We start from the raw sequence: 21,594 nt of genomic DNA, 5'->3' as shown, positions 1-21,594 counted from the left end.
AGCTCTAACTCGAACCCTAGCCTGGGAACCTCCACATGCTGCGGGAGCAGCCCAAGCAATGGCAAAAAGACAAAAAAATTTAAAACTTCTGCTCTGTGATAGACAATATGGAGAGACTGTGAAGACAAGCACAGATAAGTAGAAAATATTTTCAAGAGACAGATCTGATAAAAGACTCTTAACCAAAATAAAGAACAAAGGAGTTCCCACAGTGGTACAGAGGGTTAAGAATCCAACTGCAGAAGCTCAGGTCTCTCCAGAGGTATGGATTCAATCCCCTCCCTGGCACAGTGGGTCAAAGGATACAGTGTTGCTGCAGCTGCATCATAGGTTGCAGCTGTGGCTGAGATTCAATCTCTGGCTCAGGAGCTCCATATGCTGCTGGGCAGCCAAAAAAAAAGAAAACAAAAATGGATCAATGACCTTAACAGACATCTCTCCAAAGAAGTTTTACAGATGGCAAATAAGCATATTTTAAAGTGTTCCACATCACCTTTCATTAGGGAAATGCAAATTAAAACAATGAGATATCACAACACACCTCTTAGAATGGTCAAAATCCAGAACACTGAAAACTCCAAAGACTGGCAGGGTTATGGAGTACAAGAATTCTTATTCATTGATGGCGAGAATAAAAAATGGTACAGCTACTTCACAAGACAGTTTGGCAGTCTCTTACAAATAAACATATTCTTATGATCCCCAGTTGTGCTCTTTGGTATTTACCCAAAGGAGTTGAAAACTTATGTTCATACAAAAACCTGTATGTGGATGATTATAGCAGTTTTATTCATAATTGCCAATACTAGAAGCAACCAAGATGTCTTTCAGTAGGTGAGTTGATAAACTGTGGTCCATTCAGACAATGGACTGTTATTTAGCACTGAAAAGAAAGGAGCTATCAAGCTGTGAAAAGACATGGAGGAAATTTAAATGTATATTACTAAGTAAAAAAGCCTCAGGAAAGACTACCTATATGATTCCAACTATATGAGTTCTGGAAAAGGCAAAAACATGAAGATAATAAAAAGGTCAGTGCCAGGAGCAGCATTGGGAACAGGAATGAATAGGCAGAGCACAGAAGAGTGAAAATACTCTGTATGATATTATAATGATGGATATATGTCTTTGTTTATTTCTCTAAACTGATAGAATGTAGAACACCAAAAATGGGTCCCTAAGATACTCAGTGGACTTTAGGTGATTATGATGTGTCAGTGTAGGTTCATCCTTGATAGCAAATGTACTGTTACAGTGAATGATGTTGATAACAGGAGAAGCTGTGCATGTGTGGAGGCAGAAAGTATGTGAGAAACCTCTATACCTAAGTCTAAATTTTTTTCTGAACCTAAAAGTTCTCTTATAAAAATTGTCTTGAAAAACAAATAGAATCAATGAAACCAAAAATTAGTTCTCTGAAAAGATCAAGAAAATGGACAAATCTTTAACTAGATGAACTAAGAAAAAAAGAGAGAAGACACAAATTACAAAGTCAGAAATGAAAGTGAGGACATTACTACCAATTCTACAGAATGAAAAGGATAACTAATAGTGTACTGTGAACAGCTGTACACCTAAGTTATCCAACAAATTGGATAACTTAGATGAAAATAGACAAATTCGAGGGAACACAAAACTTACCATGACCAAATCATGAAGAAGCAAAAAACTTGAATGACCTATAAACTCATAAAGACATTGAATCAGTCATCAAAAATTTCCCTGCAAAGAAAAACTCCAGGTCTTTGGCTACACTGGTGAATTCTACCAAACATTTAAAGAAAAAAAAAATCCCCAAAGTTTTCCCAGAAATTGAGGGTGAGGAATACTTCCTAACTCATTCTATAATGCCAGCAATGCCCTGATACCAGAACCAGATAAAGACACTGCAAGAAAAGCAAACTTGCAGACCAATATCTCTGATAAATATCAATGTACAAATCCTTGACAACATTTTAGCAAACCAAACTCAGCAACACATTAAAAGAATTTCACATCATGACCAAGTGGGATTTATTCCTGGACTGCAAGTATGGTTCAACAGCACATTAATAGAATAAAGAATAAAAATCAGATGATCATCTCAATAGATTTAGAAAAAGCATTATTCAAAATTCAATAGATTTAGGAAAAGCATTTGCCCTTTCATGGTAAAAGCATTCAACAAATCAGGAATAGAAACTACCTCAAGATAATAAAAGCCATATATGAAAAACCTATAGCCATACTCAATGGTGAAAGACTGAAGCTTTTCCTGAAAGTAGGTGATGCCTACTCTCACCATATCTATTCCGTAGAGCAATTAAAGAAGAAAAAGAAATAAAAGCCATCCAGATTGGAGTGGAAGAAGTAAAACTTTCTATGTGCACAAATGATATGATCTTATATAGAGAAAACCCTAGAGATTCACGCCCTTCCCCCCAAAAAAATGCTCTTAGAACTAATAAGTTTAGCAAAGGATACAAAGTCAACACACAAAAAGTTGGATTTCTACCACTAACAACAAAAAAAGAAAGTTAAGAGAACAATTCCATTTTAAGTAGTATCAAAAAGAATAAAATACTAAGGAATTAACCAAGGAGGTAAAAGACATATTTTCTACTGAAAAGTAGAAAACTATGATGAAAGACATGAAAGAAAACACAAATAAATGGAAAGACAACTTATATTTTCATGGGTTGGAATTTTTGTTATTATTAAGACATCAATACTGCCCAAAGTAATCTGCAAATCAATGCATTCTCCATCAAAATCCTAAAGAAGTTTTTTTGCAAAAATAGAAAAATCTATCCTAAAATTCATATGAATAGCCAAAACAATCTTGAAAAAGAACAAAGTTGGAGGGCTCATACTTCCTGATTTCAAAATTTACTACAAAGCTATAGTAATCAAACGTGTGGTACTGGCATAAGGACAGACATAAAGACCAGTGGAATAGAATAGAGAGCCCACATAAACCCTCACATATATGATCATCAAATGATTTTTCAGCAAGGATACCAAGTTAGCCAGGACAGGAAAGTCTTTTTGGTCCTGAGAAACTGGATATCATAACGCAAAAGAATAGAATTGGACCCTTACCTAATACCATATTCAAAAATTAACTCCAAATGGGTCAAAGACCTAAATGCATGACCTAAAACTGTAAACTCTTAGAAGGGAATATGGAGCAGAAGCTTTGTAACTTTAGATTTGGTTGTGAATTCTTAGATGTAACGTCAAAGATATAGACAACAAAAGAAAAAACAGATGTATTGGACTTCATGAAAATTTGAAACTTTTGTTCATCAAAGGACACAATCGAGAGAGGGCAACATACATAATATGAGAAAATATTTGCAAATTATATATCTGATAAGGAATTAATATCCAAAGTTAATAGAGAACTTACAAAATTCAACAAAAAGCAAACAACACAATTCAAAAATGAACAAAGGATTTGAATAAACCTGTATTATTTCACCAAAGAAGGTATTTGAATGACCAATAAGCACATGAAAAGATGCTCAACATCCCTAATCATTAGAAAAATGCAAATCAAAACCACAATGAGATACCTTTCACACCCATTAGAATAACTGATATCAAAAACAAAACAGGGAGTTCCCGTCGTGGCGCAGTGGTTAATGAATCCGACTAGGAACCATGAGGTTGCGGGTTCGGTCCCTGCCCTTGCTCAGTGGGTTAACGATCCCGCGTTGCCGTGAGCTGTGGTGTAGGTTGCAGACGCGGCTCGGATCCCGCATTGCTGTGGCTCTGGTGTAGGCCGGTGGCTACAGCTCCGATTGGACCCCTAGCCTGGGAATCTCCATATGCCGCGGGAGCGGCCCAAGAAATAGCAACAACAACAAAAAGACAAAAGACAAAAAAAAAAACAAAAAACCAAAAAACAAACAATAGTAACAACAACAAAAATACCCCAGAAAATAGCAAGTGTTGGGAAGGATGTGGAGAAATTGGGACACTTATGCACTGTTGGTGAGAATGTAAAATTGTGCACCCACCATGGAAAACACTATAGAAGTTTCTCAAAATTTTTAAGGTAGGATTACCATATGATTCAGTAATTTTGCTTCTGAATGTCTACCCAGAAAAACTGAAAGCAGGATCTCAAGATATTTGTACACCCATAGGCATAACCGCATTATTCACAGTAGTTAAGAGATGGAAGCAACCCATATGTCTATTGACAGATGTCTATTGACAAAATGTGGTATGTACTTACAGTGAAATATTATTTAGCCTTAAAAAGGAAGGGAATTCTGACTATGCTATGGCATGTACGAACCTTGAGGATATTATGCCAAGTAAAATAAGCCAATCACAAAAACAGATATGTATGATTCCACTTATATGAGGTCCCTCGAATAGTCAAAATCATAGACACAGAAAGTAGAATAGTGATTACCAAGGTTATAGAAAAGGGGAAATGGGAAATACTGTTCATTGGGTGTAGAGTTTCAGTTCTGCAAGCTGAAAAGTGTTCTGGAGATAGATGATGGTGATTGTTGCACAACAACAGGAATGGGGAATTCCTTGGTGGCTCAGTGGGTTAATGGTCCTGCACTGTCACTGCTATAACTTGGGTCTCATCCCACATTCAATCTATGGCCCTGGAATTTCGCATGCTGTGAGTGTTGCCATATAAACTAACAAACAATAGGAATATACTTAATAAACTGAAGTGTACACCTAAAAATGGTTAAGATGGTAAGTACTGTATTATGTGTATTTTACCACAGTAAAAAACATTTTTTTAAGTTACTGGGGACACCAAAGAGTTTTTGTTAAATGGATTATCCTTATTGATATTTATATTAGATATTAAGAATGAGAAAAATTTTAATATATTAATTCATTTAAGAGAACAACAATGAACCACTATGTGCTATGAACTTTTTGTTTGTCTTTTTAGGGCCATACCATGGCCTATGGAGGTTCCCAGGCTAGGGGTAGAATTGGAGCTGTAGCTGCTGGCCTACACCAGAGCCACAGCAACACAGTATCTGAGCCACATCTGTGACCTATACTTCAGCTCACGGCAACGCCGGATCCTTAACCCACTGATTGAGGCCAGGGATTGAACCTACATCCTCATGGATGCTAGTGAGATTTGTTTCTATTGAGCCACGATGGGAACTCCACTGTGAACGTTTTGGAACATGTATTCTATTCTATGTAAACATGCATTTCCATGGGATATAAACCTGAGATTGCTGGATCATAGGATATGTACATCTCCAAATTTACCATAGCAGATGATAGCAGAGTTTTTCCATCAACCCTGTATGAGCTCCCTTTGTTCCACCTCCTTACCAAAATTTGGTCTTTTTAATTTCATTAAAATTTAATTTTGTTTTAATTAAGAAACTTTTAAAAATTTTAGTCTCTCTCAGGGGAAGTCTGTAGTAGTGCCTTATCCAGTTCTTTGATGGAGCAAATTTTCATATGTTTTCTGGCTATTTGGACTTCTTGCATTAAGTATGCATTCAATTTTTGCTCATTTTCCTATGGCTGTTTTGTGGGGCTTATTGGTACATTCTGACTATAAGCCCTTTCATACACACACACACACACACACACACACACACACACACACACACTTTGCTTATCTTTGTAGGACAGAAAGAATGGAATGTTAGCATTATAGCATCAGGTATGTAATACCATGTTTTAGCACCGTTTGGTCATAAGGTAATAAAATCAGGTGAGTAAGTGAGGACCACTCTGGCTTATAAAATTATAAGTACAGGATCTGGTAACAGACCATATATCTGTCAGATCCTTGAGGGATACATTTGGTTACAAGAATCTCACTAAGCACAGGGAAGCTGGGACCTTTGTTTTATATGCAGTATAACAGCCTACGTTTATATTTTGGCAGGCTTGCAAATCTAGATGCAGTTTGTTAAGACAGGGTCATTTTTACAATAAATAATGCTGCCCAATAGCAAATCTGACATTTTGCATTAATCTTAATCTACTATATTTCCATGGAGATGGAGATGTGTTAGAATGTAAACGGGGATCATTTCCCCATGATAAAAAGGGTTTAGATCTGTTGGTTAACCCTTTCTGCATGGAAAAAAATAGTATCTTTATGGAATTAATTTCTAATCCATGAATAAGGTATATTTATCCATATTATTAGGTCTCCTTTATTTTCTCACAATAAAGCTTGATAGATTTTTTAATGTTTTTTTAATAGCAGTCATGCACATTATTTATAGATTTATGCCTTAGTACTTTTTTTTTTTTTCTTTTTAGAGCCACACCTGCAGCATATGCAAGTTCCTAGGCTAGGGGTTGAATTGGAGCTGCAGCTGCCAGCCTACACCACAGCCACAGCAACATAGGATCCGAGCCATGTCTGTGACCACGGCTCACAGCAATGCCAGATCCTTAACCCCCTGAGCAAGACCAGGGATTGAACCCACATCCTCTTGAATACTAGTTGGGTTTGTTACCACTGAGCCACAACAGGAACACCAGTACCTTATTTTTTTATGTCACCATGAATGGCATAAAATATCTTTAAAATTTTAATTTCTAACTGCTTTTGTTGTGTGTAGGAGTGCAGTCAGTTTTGTACATTGTTTTTTGTATCCAGCAACCTTTTAAAATTCCGTTATTAATTCTAATGAATTATATGTAGATACTTTTGGATTTTCTACATAATTATATATGTAAATTATCTGTAAATACTATTAGTTTTAATTTTGTTTATTTTCTAACATTTATACCATTATATATTTTTCTGGTCTTAGTGCAATAGCAGGGACCTTCAATACAGTGTTGAATAAAATTGGTCATAGACTCTCACTCTTGAAGGGAAAATGTTGAATATTTTACCATTGTAATATTTGCTGTAGGCTTTTTACAAGTTAAGAAATTTTCTATTAACTACTAGTTTGTTAAGATTGTTTTATAGAATATAAATGGATATAAAGTTTTATTAAATACTTTTCTGCATCTGTTTAGATGATGGAATCTATATATTTTCCCTTATATTTTAATTTGGCAAGTTACCTCGATAGATTTGCTAATGTCAAGTCGAATGCATGTTCATGGGATAAGTTCAGTTTGTTTAATTTATAAATTGCTAGATTCAACATGCTAATATTTTCATTAAGACTTTCACCTCTATAGACTTGACTCTTTTTTTTTTTTTTTTTTTGGTAATTTTGGTATCAAGATTACCTGGATCATGGAATGAGGTGGGGAATTAAGCCATTTTTCTTATTCTCTGGAAGAATTTGTATAATGTTGGGGATATTTCTTTGTTGAGTGTTTGGTGGAACTTAGTGAAGCCAAATGGAATTTTTTTATAGGAAGGTTTTTTAATTACAAATTCAGTTTCTTTAATAATGATAGAACTCCCTAGGTTTTCTATTTCTTCTGGTAATACTGTTCTAGGAATTTGCTTCCCTCTTTTTTTCTTGGTTAGTCACACTATAGGTTTGATTAATTTTGTCTTTTCAAAGAAACAACTTTTGGTTTTGTTGATCCTTTTTATTGTATGCTTACTTTCCATTTCATTATTTTTTGCTCTCATCTTTTTTTAAATTGAGTTCAGTTGATTACAATAAGTTTTAGGTATACAACATAGTGATTCACAATATTTAAAGGTTATGTTCCATTTATAGTTATAAAATATTACTATATTCCTAGTGTTGTACAATATATATCCATGTGCTCACATCTTTATTACTTTATTTTTTCTACTTTTGAGGGTAGAGGGGATTGTCTTGCTATCTGAGAATCTACCAAAAGTGCAGCTTTGCCTCTTAACTCACTATTAAGAAAGGAGTGCTGAGAGTTTCAGTGACTCTGGCTTTCTAGTCTTTCCATGCCTAGGCTTGAGGATAGTTGTTTGATATTTCTTAAGAAATTGTTTCAAAAATACTTTCTTCAGCTTTTAAAAATATGTTCAGATAGTAGTCCTACTTTAATGTAAGCAGAAGTTCCTCCCAATGTGATTTTAATGACAGTATAATTTTTCTGATTGTCTAGTAGTAGAATAACAAAGCCTAACTTTTGGTTTTACTATGAGAATAAAATGAAGTTATTTAAATGAAAACTTTGAAAAAGAGTAAGAATGGTCCTGATAAAAGTATTTCTGTTCTCACCACTGCTGTTGTTTTGGGCTCACCAAATATTAAATTTTCCCAAAGTTCTCTCAGTCATTTGCAGTAATTTGCAATTGGGAAAGGCTCCCAGAATCCACATTAGGGTGACCAAAATGTCCTACAACTTTAGCAGTGGTAGGGTATATCTCATGCTCTGGACTTAGCTCTAGTTCAACCAATATTCCGAAATCCAACAGAATGGGCAGAGGGTTTTATTAACAGACTACTCTTAGGCTTCAAGTGGGTCGATTGCCTTTTTAAATTAATTTAATATACACTGGGTGGTGATCTAAGTTTTGAAAAAGATAAGTTGACCAAAGCAATCACTAGTCTCAAAAAACTTACCTTTTCTACTGAGGTCCTAAAACTACATTATCTGAAAATGTAAAATACATGTTATGTGAGAGAAAGGGCTTTGGAACAGGAACACATTGGTATAGATTCTAAATCCTCCACTTTTAGCTCTGTAATGTCACTTTCTTCATCTCAAATTGAGAATAACAGTACTGTCTCAGAGTTGTGAGATAAAATGAACTAATCCATATAAAGATTTTAACATTGCATGTGGGACATAGTAGGTGCTCAGAATATACTTTATGGATTAATGAAAAGTTAATTTGTCTTTTTGTGGAAAGAAGAACTGAATATGTTGTAGTAAAAATGTTTTAAGAGAGCATGGAGAGGCAAAGGAACATTGAAAGGTGCCCTACTGACTAGAAGTTGGAAAGAGAGTTCATGTGGGAGATGACAATAGAACTTAATCTTGAAGATAATCTTGAAGGTGGAATTGTAGCAGTTATACTTGGGACCGGAGGTATTCCACATGGGGTGACAATCTGTATGATCAAAGACTGAAAGGGGGGTGGTCTAGGAGCTAGACAGGAAAGCATAATGATTTTAGAGAATAATGAGTCATCTAGAGAGTAGAAATGTTGAAAAAGATTTGTGAATCAGTGCTCAGGATTTTGACATCATTTTGTATGTTCTTGAAGGCCATTAGAGATCTTGACTTAGGCGTTAAGATTGTTGCTATGGCAGTGGGTCAGATAAAGGAGAAAGAATTTGGAAGAAGTAAGACGTATTAGGAAGATTTTGCTATAGCCTAGGCAAAAGAAGATAAATTGCAAAAACATTACAACAATAAGATAGAAATTTTCCGTGAATTAACTAGTAAAGGATGATAGGTGAAGGAAGAGTTCAAAGCTGATTCTGAGATTAAAAGTCTAGACAATTGGGACATTATAATTGCTATATCATTTGCAAAGATAATGAAAATAAAGAGGGTTACAAGGAAGAAGTATAATTATGGTTTTAGACATATTGAGTTTGAATTTTGTGTGGCAGGAAGGACAGCCAGCTGGAAATGTCAACTTGAGATAGTTTGAACTATAAATGTATATTTGGGAATCATCTGCATGAAAGTGATAGTTAGAATCCTGGGAGTGAATCAACTCAAAGCACAGAGAAGATTATTTAGAGCAATACCTAGAGGAATGTGTGCTTGTGTCAGTGGAAGAAAGGGAAGTAGCCAAAGAAAAAGCAACTATAGTCAGAGGGGCAGAGTGGGAAAAAAATATAACTGAAATTTCTTATAAATATTAAAACAGGAAATTTTTGGACAAAATTTTTGGCTAGGTTTCCTGAAAGAGGTCCTGTTGCTGTCATTAGCAAGAATAACTGGGTGGCCTTACTGTCTTAATGTGATATGTAATATGCTATGTTAAAAAATAGTAATTAATATTATCTATATTAGAACCTAGAACCATCAAGTCAAACTGTGGTTCAAGTCCTATTTCCTCTCTGCTGTCACCACTTCAAACTGCCTTCATAATCATGATGGTTGACATCTATTGTAATTCTCAGTACTGCAGTAAACTGAGATGGTGCAATTTCATCCACATAGTAGCTTGATTGAGAGAGAACTGGGAGGATCACCTAATTGAACAGACTCTGATCATTCTCATCGTAGAGTTATAATTAGAATGAGTTTTAGAAATTTCCTCTCTCAGTGCATAAAAAAAAGACAACTGTAATATCTGTGCTTTACTTTCCCACTGTGTTAAGTAGAGATGCCTTCTTATACATCTGGTCATTGCAAAAATACAAGAAAGAACTTTTAAATCATTGTTTACATAGTTGTTCCAACATTTGAAAGTTTGATTCTGCCTTTTGGTATCTTCCTTTCTTTGGAAAACAGTAAATTACAAAGTCATTCAGAGCATCTTCCTTTTTTTTTTTTTTTTTTTAAACAAGCCCATAGAAATAGATTGCCAAAAATTCCAAGTACCTCATTTTGCACATAGATTATCACGATTATCTTCTAGTTAAAGCTTTGTTTGCAAAAATGTTTTTCACTATTTTGAAGAAATTCGCAGCCTTGAATTTTCCAAAAGGCTCTCAACAATAGGAATTCAAGTGCTGATAATGCATCAATGGTAGTAATAATAATGCAGTTAACATTTACCTGAATAGTTACTATGTGCCATCCTTTGTGCTAATTTTGCATGCGTTTATTCCTTTAATAATATTTACTGAGTGTCTACTATATGCCAGGAATTGTTCTAGAATAGTTTAATAAAATCTCTGCTCTTATAGCCCTTTTATTTGGTGAGGACAGGCAGGTAATAAGCAATAAGCATAACCAATAAAGCATTTTGGCAATGACCAAAATAATGTATATGGACCATAGGAAGAGGATAAGTACTATGGAAACACTAGAGCAAGAGAAAGATGGTCAGGAGTGCTGAGTTGGTGTTAGACAATGGAGATGGGTTGCATTATTAGATAGGGTGGTCAGAATAGGCCTGTGGTATTGGAGTTAATCATGCAGATACCCAAGAAAGCGCCCAGGCAAATAGAACAATGCATGTAAAGGCACTAAGGTGGGCCCATATATGGGGTGTCCAAGGAACAGCAAAGAGATCAGTTTGGTTTGTAATGATCATAATGGGGGCAGGAAGGGAGGCAGATCTTATTACTATAATGGCACTATGAGACAAGTACCATTACAATCCCCACTTTATAGATTGTAGAGGAAACTGAGACATAGAGAAGTCAAATCAGTTGCCACATACAAAGTCAGAAGCTGTCTATAGCAAGCATCAAGCTGTTTCATCCATTTATATACTGAAGGTTTTGAAATGACTTAACTATTTATTTCTTTATTACACTCTGAAAAATATTAGATGAAATATCAGTACTCCTGATGTGGATGACTCATTAAACAGTGGCTCTATTTCACTTTGCTTTGTCTACAACCAGTATGACCATTTATAGGGTTTATAATTTCACCAGTTTCTTCAATTACTTATGACTTCTTTTTCCTAGCAGTGCAGTAAGCATCCCTGTGACATGCTTTAATATAAGGGTTTTGTGTTAGGGTAAATCCAAAGTTTAGTTTAGTTCTTCTAGCCTTTTCATATTGAGCATTCTTAGAAGCAAGGATATATGCATAATCATAATGATGTGTTTCCTTAATTCTTAAGTACAGAAAGCTTTTCTAGGTTGCAGCATGATGCTAATGACATTTGTACATTACCTATAGTCATGCTACCGATGATTATAATTAGTGTAACTAGTTGCAGATTATCTGGCCCATGTACATGTTACCCATGCTTGGAATGAATCAGTGCCTTAATAGTATAATTTGATACAGGAAAACATTTTAATAAAGACAATCTTTTAAACAATATAAAGTCTTTTTTTAAAATGTGTTTGTGCCTAGTTCATTGAACCCCTGGCTCATCCATAGACCATCCTTCACTCCAATTCCAGGTTGTGACTGGAGAGATTTGAAAGTCATGGTGAAAAGTCACTTTTAGATAAAAAGATATTTAATAGTTCATTTTTATATGTGTTAGATTGATAGCTAAAAGATATCAATTATTCTCAAGTAAATACCTTCCTATAATATTGGAAATTCTTTTTTATCTACTTCTTCATATTAAGTAGAACTGACCCAAATTTGTTGATTGTGCCTGAAAAATTTTCAGCATTGACTTTGTATAGGTGCTCATTTAAAGAACACTGCTTTGCTTGATTTGTGGTTGTTTATGTAACAGTGTGTTACTCTGACAGTTAATAAAAAATAGGACATTACACCCTTGGTATTTCTTACTCATCTTCCCACAGGAGTAGTGAACGCATAAATCATAATTATGTGGGGTTGGTTTTAATTGTTTGGCACTAACATCCTTTTGTCAAATGGGGGCATCATTGGTCTTTCTTAAGTAAGCTCTGTGGCAAGAAGAGTTTGCTTATTAAACTTAAATGGTATTAGGGGTAAATATTTGTTCTCCTTTCACCTGGTTTTAGAGGGCCTTTATGTCTATATCCAGTACATTTAATTAACAGTAATATATTGATATCCAGAAACATTTAGTAGTTTTCTTTATAGCTTTCAGTTATATCAACCTCTACATATACCATTACAAAAATGTTGTTGTTACTCAGTAACAGAAAATGACATGATTTTTAAGAATAATAAAAGCTTAGGATAAAAATCTTCTTAGGTAGTCTTTGTTTTGTCGTTATCATTGTCATGTTAAGAATGAACAAGGCGAAAAAACAAGTAAGTGCTTAAGATTTAAAACACATCTTCCTATACCCACACACCTAGCTGATCTTATAATATTCAAAAGTAACCATCAACACTTAGCAGCTATTTTTAGCAAATCCAAATTACATAGTGTTGTGTGCAGTTGTTGCCAACACCTGACCGTTGCTAATAACTGTAGATCTGTTTGGCTATCATTAAGTTTTCGTAAGAAGTATTTTGAATATGGTTATTGTTACCCTGAAATGCATATAATTTACTGTATTTTTTAAAACTATGAGTTTTGGAGTTCCCGTCATGGCGCAGTGGTTAACAAATCCAACTAGGGAGTTCCCGTAGTGGCGCAGTGGTTAACGAATCCGACTAGGAACCATGAGGTTGCGGGTTCGGTCCCTGCCCTTGCTCAGTGGGTTAATGATCCGGCGTTGCTGTGAGCTGTGGTGTAGGTTGCAGACGCGGCTCGGATCCCGTGCTGCTGTGGCTCTGGCATAGGCCGGTGGCTACAGCTCCGATTGGACCCCTAGCCTGGGAATCTCCATATGCCGCGGGAGCGGCCCAAGAAATAGCAACAACAACAACAGACAAAAGACAAAAAAAAAAAAAAAAAAAAAAAACAAATCCAACTAGGAACCATGAGGTGTTGGGATCAATATCTGGCCTTACTCAGTGGGTTAACGATCTGGCGTTGCCGTGAGCTGTGGTGTAGGTTGCAGACGCGGCTCAATCTGGCGTTGCTGTGTCTCTGGCGTAGGCTAGTGGCTACAGCTCCGATTAGACCCCTAGCCTGGGATGCTCCGTATGCTGCGGGAGCGGCCCTAGAAAAAGGCAAAAAGACCAAAAAAAAAAAAAAAAAACCAAACTATGATTTTCGGTCTCTTCGCTACTAACAATTTGTGCTACAGTTAGACTTCAAAATACATTCTTTTTTTAATCTACTCAAAAAGGCACCATATTTAACATGATTGCATTTGGGGAAAATTTTTTAGGATGTGAGAGTTACTCAGATACTCAGTCTTAAGTATTTAAATACTTTAAGAAAATGTCTCCATCAGTGTAACTCTGTTCTTACCTATAAGGTTAAAATCTTGCATAGTTACATCTTTGTCAGGCAAATGCCATCGGCTAAAACTAGAGATAATAACTTAAGATTCATGTCTCCTTTCTTAGAGGTTACAGTTGTCTTGAAGTGACAGTTTTGAAAGACCTAAACTGACATCAAAGTGTTTAAATGATCTGGTTAGGCCAATTAATGTTAATTTTCATCTTCCATTAAATTATTTTAACGTTTTCCCCTTTTCTTTTTTTTAGCTGAGTCCTATACCAAGTCCTGTTTTGGGAAGAAAGCCAAATGCTAGTCAGTCGTTGCTTGTATGGTGCAAAGAAGTTACAAAGAACTACCGGGGAGTGAAAATCACCAATTTTACTACATCGTGGAGAAACGGTTTATCTTTTTGTGCAATATTACACCACTTTAGACCAGACTTAATGTAAGTAGAAACATTTTTCCATTCTTGTAAATGTTTTTAAATAAACAATTTAAGAAAAACATAAAATAATTTCTTAGCACGTCCTGAAATACATTTAAAAAATTTTTAAATTTATTTATTTATTTTGGCAACACGCATGGCATGTAGAAGTTTCCGGGCTAGAGATCAAAGCTACGCCATAGCAGTGACCCAAGCCACTGCAATGACAATACCAGATCCTTAACCCATTGCACCACAGGGAACTCCTGATTTCTCTTGCTTTTGGGGAGAAGAAATGTATCCCAGAAAGAAAAATTCTTCCCTCTTGATGCCTAAAAGCATTTTTTTGTTTGTTTGTTTGTTTCTTTTTTGGCCACGCCACAGCATATGGAGTTCTTGGGCAGGGGTCAGATCTGAGCCACAGTTGCAACTTATACCACAGCTGTGGCAATGCCAGATCCTTAACCCACTATGCCAGGCCAGGAATAAAAGTTGCATCCCAGCACTCCAGAGAAGCCACCAGCATCTCACCAGCATTCCCATTGCTCAACAGCAGGGACAGCAATATATTCTGCCTTAAAAGAACTTTTTTTTTTTCTTCTTCTGCTTTTTAGGGCCGCATCTTCGGTGTATAGAAATTCCCAGGCTAGAGGTCACATTGGTGCTGCAGCTGCCAGCCTATACCACAGCTACAGCAACACCAGATCCAAGCTGTGTCTGTGACCTATACCACAACTCACGGCAACACCGGATACTTAACCCACTAAGCAAGTCCAAGGATTGAATCTGCATCGTTGTGGATTCTAGTCGGATTGGTTTCCACTGCGCCACAATGGGAACTCTGAAGAACTTATTTTTTTCCTTAATTTTATACAAAGAACTGACTTCAAATTACTATGAAGATTGTGTTACAGTTAAAATGAGGTGTGAGACAAATAAGCCTACAGCTCTTTATACATTGACAAGGAGAAATTACCTCATGGTAAATTTGATTATAAGGCTGGTTTCTGGTTCCCTGCCTTAACTTCTCTTTTAGATGGAAAGCTTCAGGCATTGGAACATGTAATCACTGTGTTTTTATTTGTTTGTTTGTTTCCTTAATTTTCCACACTTGTAGTTTTGTTGATCAAATTGCTATCAAATTACTTGTGACTCTTTGGTATTATTGAATTTCAAATTTTAAGATTGACTTTGTTTTAACAGCAGTCATTTTTATCAATTACTATATGTACCTACTGTACTATTTTCTCCCTCAGTGACTACAAGTCTCTGAATCCTCAAGATATTAAAGAGAACAACAAAAAGGTAAGAATAGCCAAAGGAAAAAAATACGTAGTTCAATTTTGGCTTCTCTGCAGGCTTTTATTAATTTGGGAAAAGTGACGTTATTTTGTGAGTTCATAACTATAGCTCACAGAGGTCATCTGTTCCCTGTGGTTGTATTAGGTTTAACCTAGTCTGTCATGGCCTTTAAAAATCACATGTGCCAGGCTGGCATCAGATTATAATATGTTTATGGAAATCATTAACTGGTAAATATTTGTTAAAGCATGTTGCTTTTATTCAAGATTTAGCTTTTAAAAAGTGTACCCCAAACTGTTGTGCCATGAGTTTAGAAAAATGTGTTGGGAAGGGATGAAAGCAAGAAAGAACCTAATGAGTATGTAAAAAAAAATGGTTATGTTCCAAGACGCAAGAAGATACAAATATTGGTTCTTTTTTCTTTTTTTTTTTTTAATACTTCTTTTTCCCATTTTCTGGTAAACTGCAGGTTTTTTTCCCCCCCATATAATTAATTAATATATTGAGGTTAGAGCTTCCCAATTGATTTGGGGAAGGTAGTGACTCTTTTAGTCTTCAGGGTAGCTGCACAGGGCTAAGTTGCCAGCTAACTGTGGCTGCAGACTCACTTAACTATGTACCCCAAATGCAGAACAATATTACAATTTTCTGTGTGCACCAACATAAAAAAGGAGGGAAGCACCTAACTCCACATATGGCACATATTTTTTTTTTTCTGCTGAAAAATGAATTCTTTAACTGAAAAGTTAGTGAAATGTATTGTAGAGCAAGAGTTCTTAACCTGGAAGCTATGGGTAAAATTCAGGAGATCCTGAAACATGGCTAGGGAAAAAATATATGTATTTTATTTTCTTAATTCTTTAACTGAAATTTAGCATTTTCTTCAATTATGAATTTTGATAACAAACCACTGTAGTATTAGCCATGTCTGAGACTCTGTCACCTTTAGAGTCTCAGATACTTTTCTGTCGCTTTGCAGTTGCAAATGTCTACAACTACCTTTTAAGCTCATCATTACTTCATAATTACAGTAGTTAATACATCCATAAAAAGCACATGTCTTCTCAAATTCAATTTTATTCATATTTTCAAACTTTTATTTTTTAGTAATCATTTCCTTTGTATCATAGGTATTTTATACATGTAAAACATTCTGAGAAGGGGTTCATTGCAAAAAGAATTCATGTGACAAAGTGATTAATAACCTCTGACCTAGGCTAAAATTTTTTTTGGCTTTTTTTTTTTTTGTATTTCAGAGCCATACCCGAAGCACATGGAGGTTCCCAGGCTAGGGGTCCAATCGGAGCCGCAGCCACTGGCCTACACCACAGCCACAGCAACATGGGATCCAAGCCTCGTCTGTGACCTACACCACACCTCACAGCAATGCTGGATCCTTAACCCATTGAGTGAAGCCAGGGATCAAACCCTCAACCTCATGGTTCCCAGTCAGATTCGTTTCCGCTTCACCACGACGGGAACTCCTAGGGCTAAATTTTTTAATTTACTTTAAATTAGATAATTAAATTCACCAGTGATAAAAAGACTATAAAGGGAAATTTGATGGAATTTCAATGAACAGATGAGAATTTAAATCAATTTTTTTTTTACTTTTATTGCTCTCTAAAACTAAAAATTTATATTTCTGTTTACAAATTATTGTTTCTTTACAAATATATGATGTAGGTCCTAGAGAAATACATTTTACAATGGTCGATTTTTTAAATTGAACTACACTATCAAAAAAAGTGATCTTTAAAATCAGTATAATTTTCTATAGAAATCATGCTACAAAATAAGTCATTCTCATGAATTATTTTTTGTATGATTTCAAAGAGCTTATGTTTATCAAAGTGAAATGCCTTGTTTTCCATAATTAAGTTGTACAGTTGGCCATCAGTATCCATGGATGCAGAACCCACGGATAGGAAGGGCTGGCTGTACTCTGCCATTTTATATAAGAGACTTGTGAATCCATAGATTTTGCTATCTGCAGTGGGTATTGGAATCAGTCCCCGGTGGATACCAAGAGATATCTTTAGATATGACAGTTCTTTACCTGTATTTTCTTGCATTTGAATAAGCTAATTTGAATGCCAATGCAAGAATTATGAAATAAACCATCATTAATTTATAAAACAAAGCTTTCAAATTACTATTTAAAATTTTGGAAAGCAAACATTGTTAATTTTACCCAGCTATATATTTTTAAAGGGTATGAGGAATAGGGCTTGAGTTATACTCCTTTACATTATTTTTTTCAAAACTTATTAATGATGAGCATACCTTGGATTTACATATTACTTCAAAGAGAAATATATCCCATTGAGATTTTTTTCTCAATTAAACCTTAAAGGGCAGATAATAATAGCTTTTTAAAGAATTTTAATTTAGATGATTCTATTCATTACACTCACAATTCAGTACATAACTGTTGTTATACTTCCTTTTTATCACTTCGCAACTTCTTACTTGATATCTACCTTGAATATCATTTGCTACCTGCAGTTTTATGTCTGGCTTAAAACAGTTCTTTCCAGTATCCCCATCTGCTCTTGGTTGGATTTAAAGCAGTACAAGAAACAGTGCCTGTGTCTTAAGTCCCTTGTAGTTGTATAACATAAACAGCAATGACTCCTTACAAATTAAATAACATCTAGGAATGAATAAGACAGATTTAAAAAAAAAATCTCTTTTTTTCTCCACGCACAAACAGCTAAAAAGACAGTAGGTGGTTGACCATAGTGGATGAGGTTAACCTATGGGAAAAATTCCTTTATAAAGTTTTGACTTTATTTATAAGAAGTTTGGTTTGTTTTTAAATGTTTTTTAGTGCAATTAGTGTGCATAAAATGAATTGTTACATGAAGCAAAACACTAGCAGGAGATTCCCCACAGGGAAGCTAATCATGTTCCCAGGTCTGTAAAAAGTGCTGAATAAAAAAGGTATTTACCTGTGACATCTGATCTTAACCAATATGTCAATGTTTTAGATAATTGGGAAATGTTTAGAATACTGCCTGTGGTGCTTTTCCTGATGGTCTGCAATTGATGTCTGTCAATCAAGTTGTCAGGACACTTGAGAAGAAAAATGACTTTAATTTTCCTAAAACATGTAAAATAACAAACAGGCCCAAACATGCACACCAACTGAGCCATTCTCTCAAGTAAATATTTTGAGGTACTTATATTATGAAACATAATGCTTGGAAAATTGAAGACATTTTAATATCACAATTTCTTTTTCATTTTCTTTCTTATTCCACAACATTTACTAAACTGTAGGAAGAATACAAGACAAAGGATTAGATTCACAGATAGAAATGCACTGTAACTTGTACATGCAGAAGAGTGATTCCTTCTTAATTATTACATAATTTCCTAGCCTTTCTTTTTAGAAAAACTTTGAGTTATGATCCCATATCTAGGTTGTTACAAAGAGTGGATATTTTATATCTCAAATCAAGAATATAACTAGAAGGTCTTTATTTTTCCAAGAGCATAACTAAACCTTTAGCCATATTTTTAATGCTTCCTAGCAACACAAAGCTGTTTTCAAGGGTTAGTTCAGGATAGTAATAATTAATTGTAAATTGAGAAACAGCTTTGATTCTTCAAAACTAGAAAAACCTGCTGTGCCACAGTCATTTAAAGGCTAACAAAAATAATACAATGCAGCCTCACATTCTGAACTAGGTTGTAGCACTCAAAACATTTCATTCTTTCCAAAATGGATGAAGTGAAAATGAAGTCACTCTTCTCATTAGGAAAATCAATCTTAATTGTGCATTTTAAAAAAAGTGTTTCTAGATTTAAATAGCACTTGCTTATAATTATATTTTACACCAGGCAGTCTAAGAGTTAGTTCTTCTAGGATATCTTTCTGTACTTTTTCTTTTCAAATCACTGCAATTACATGACCACGGGACACAGAGATTGATAGGAATAGTAAAGCTCCAGATGAATTATTATTTTTTTTACCTTAGTTCTTTATCACAGAAATTGATTCTAAATTTTTGTTTTTGTTTTAGCTCTCATTTTTTCTTGTTTTCCTTTTTGAAAAAGAATCTTTCAATTGTTTTTAACCAAGAAAAATGTTTTTATCTTGCATCTACCCCCCTTTTACAAATTTCTAACTTGTCATTTTATTCTGTTCATGTGGCATAACGTCAGTAATAATGTACTCTACAACAACAACAAAAATCCATTAGCATTTAAAAATTTTTTTAATGGTAACTTAATTTTTAAAACTTTTTTGAGGTATAATTGCCATATAACATTACATCAGTTTCAAGTACACAACATAATGATTTGTTATTTGAATGTATTGTGAAATGCTTACCACAATAAATCTAGTTAACATCCATTTCACTGTTTTTGCTGTTTTTAAAATGTGTAGGCTACTGGTGATGTCTTAAATTTCTTTTAAAAAAAATTAAAATGTTTGGATTGTCTGAACTCTTCAATGTATCTTTTGTTTTTCTTTCCTCTGAAGGCATACGATGGATTTGCCAGCATAGGAATTTCCCGGTTATTGGAACCTTCTGATATGGTTTTATTAGCAATTCCTGACAAACTGACTGTTATGACCTATCTCTATCAAATAAGGGCACATTTCAGTGGCCAAGAATTAAATGTTGTTCAAATAGAGGAAAACAGCAGTAAAAGCACATATAAAGTTGGAAACTATGAAACAGATACAAATAGTTCTGTTGATCAGGAAAAATTCTATGCCGAGCTTAGTGATCTGAAACGGGAGCCTGAACTGCAGCAGCCTACCAGTGGAGCAGTAGATTTCTTATCACAGGATGACTCTGTATTTGTAAATGATAGTGGGGTTGGAGAGTCAGAAAGTGAACACCAGACTCCTGATGATCATCTCAGTCCGAGTACAGCCTCCCCTTACTGTCGCAGGACTAAAAGTGATACAGAACCCCAAAAGTCTCAGCAGAGCTCTGGAAGGACTTCAGGATCCGATGATCCCGGAATATGTTACAATACAGATTCAAACCATGCACAAGTTTTGTTAGGCAAGAAGAGACTATTGAAAACTGAGACTTTAGAATTAAGTGACTTATATGTTAGTGATAAGAAGAAGGATGTGTCTCCACCATTTATTTGTGAGGAGACTGATGAGCAAAAGCTTCAGAATCTAGACATTAGTAGTAACTTGGATCAAGAAAAATTAGAGAATACTAGACCCTTAGAATGCAGATCAGATCCTGAATCACCTGTCAAAAAAACGAGTTCATCTCCCACTTCTAAACTGGGATACTCATACAATAGAGATGCAGACCTGGCAAAGAAAAAACGTACTTCCCTGAGGCAGACAGAATCTGATCCAGATGCTGATAAAACCACCTTAAATCATGCAGATCATTCTGCAAAAACAGTCCAGGTAAGTGAGTTAGAATGATGAGTACATATATGTAGTAAACAGTTATTTCTTTTCCCTTAGTTTCTTTTTGTATTCATAGAACACTTTACAAATCATTAAAGATGAAGTGTAGTTCCCAGTCTAGAAAAACCTGAAATATACCTATCCTTCATTTAAAGTTTATGATTTACTATCTTAAGCCTATAAATAAATCCCAATTTCAAATTAATGAATAAAGAATATCAGGAGTTCCCGTCGTGGCGCAGTGGTTAACGAATCCGACTAGGAACCAAGAGGTTGCGGGTTCGGTCCCTGCCCTTGCTCAGTGGGTTAACGATCCAGCGTTGCCGTGAGCTGTGGTGTAGGTTGCAGATGCGGCTCGGATCCTGCGTTGCTGTGGCTCTGGCGTAGGCCAGAGGCTACAGCTCTGATTCAACCCCTAGCCTGGGAACCTCCATATGCCGCGGGAGCGGCCCAAGAAATAGCAACAACAACAAGACAAAAGACAAAAAAAAAAGGTTTAAAAAAGAATATCAACTTTTTAAATCTAAATATTATTAACCTATAAAAAATAGTATTTTGCAGAATAAGTCAAAGATATTTCAGTATTCCATTTAGAAAGAATATCATTTTGGAAATGTGTTTTGCCAAATTAAAATAGTTCCTATTTGCAATATTTTTCTTCAAATATTTTATTTGCATTGCAATTGCTATTTTCAGTCCTATCATTACTTGTGGTTAATAATCCCAGTAACATTCACATTT

At 35.1% G+C, this 21,594-nt stretch overlaps 1 protein-coding gene across 12 annotated transcripts in view; it reads left to right on the top strand.

The window, feature by feature from the left end:
• Positions 1-21,594, top strand: part of EHBP1 (EH domain binding protein 1) — a 350,723-nt gene that overhangs the window by 231,316 nt on the left and 97,813 nt on the right. For all 12 annotated transcript variants that reach the window (XM_047781969.1, XM_047781964.1, XM_047781962.1 and 9 more), the window contains 3 exons: positions 13,993-14,171; positions 15,407-15,455; positions 19,948-20,850. In XM_047781969.1, coding sequence (XP_047637925.1) covers positions 13,993-14,171; positions 15,407-15,455; positions 19,948-20,850 — 1,131 coding nt within the window. The remainder of the gene's footprint in view (positions 1-13,992; positions 14,172-15,406; positions 15,456-19,947; positions 20,851-21,594) is intronic.

Source organism: Phacochoerus africanus, chromosome 5, assembly GCF_016906955.1.
Source record: "Phacochoerus africanus isolate WHEZ1 chromosome 5, ROS_Pafr_v1, whole genome shotgun sequence".
Taxonomy (NCBI): domain Eukaryota; kingdom Metazoa; phylum Chordata; class Mammalia; order Artiodactyla; family Suidae; genus Phacochoerus; species Phacochoerus africanus.
The sequence above is the reverse complement of the archived record's forward strand: the minus strand, read 5'-3'. Positions and strand labels throughout refer to the sequence as shown.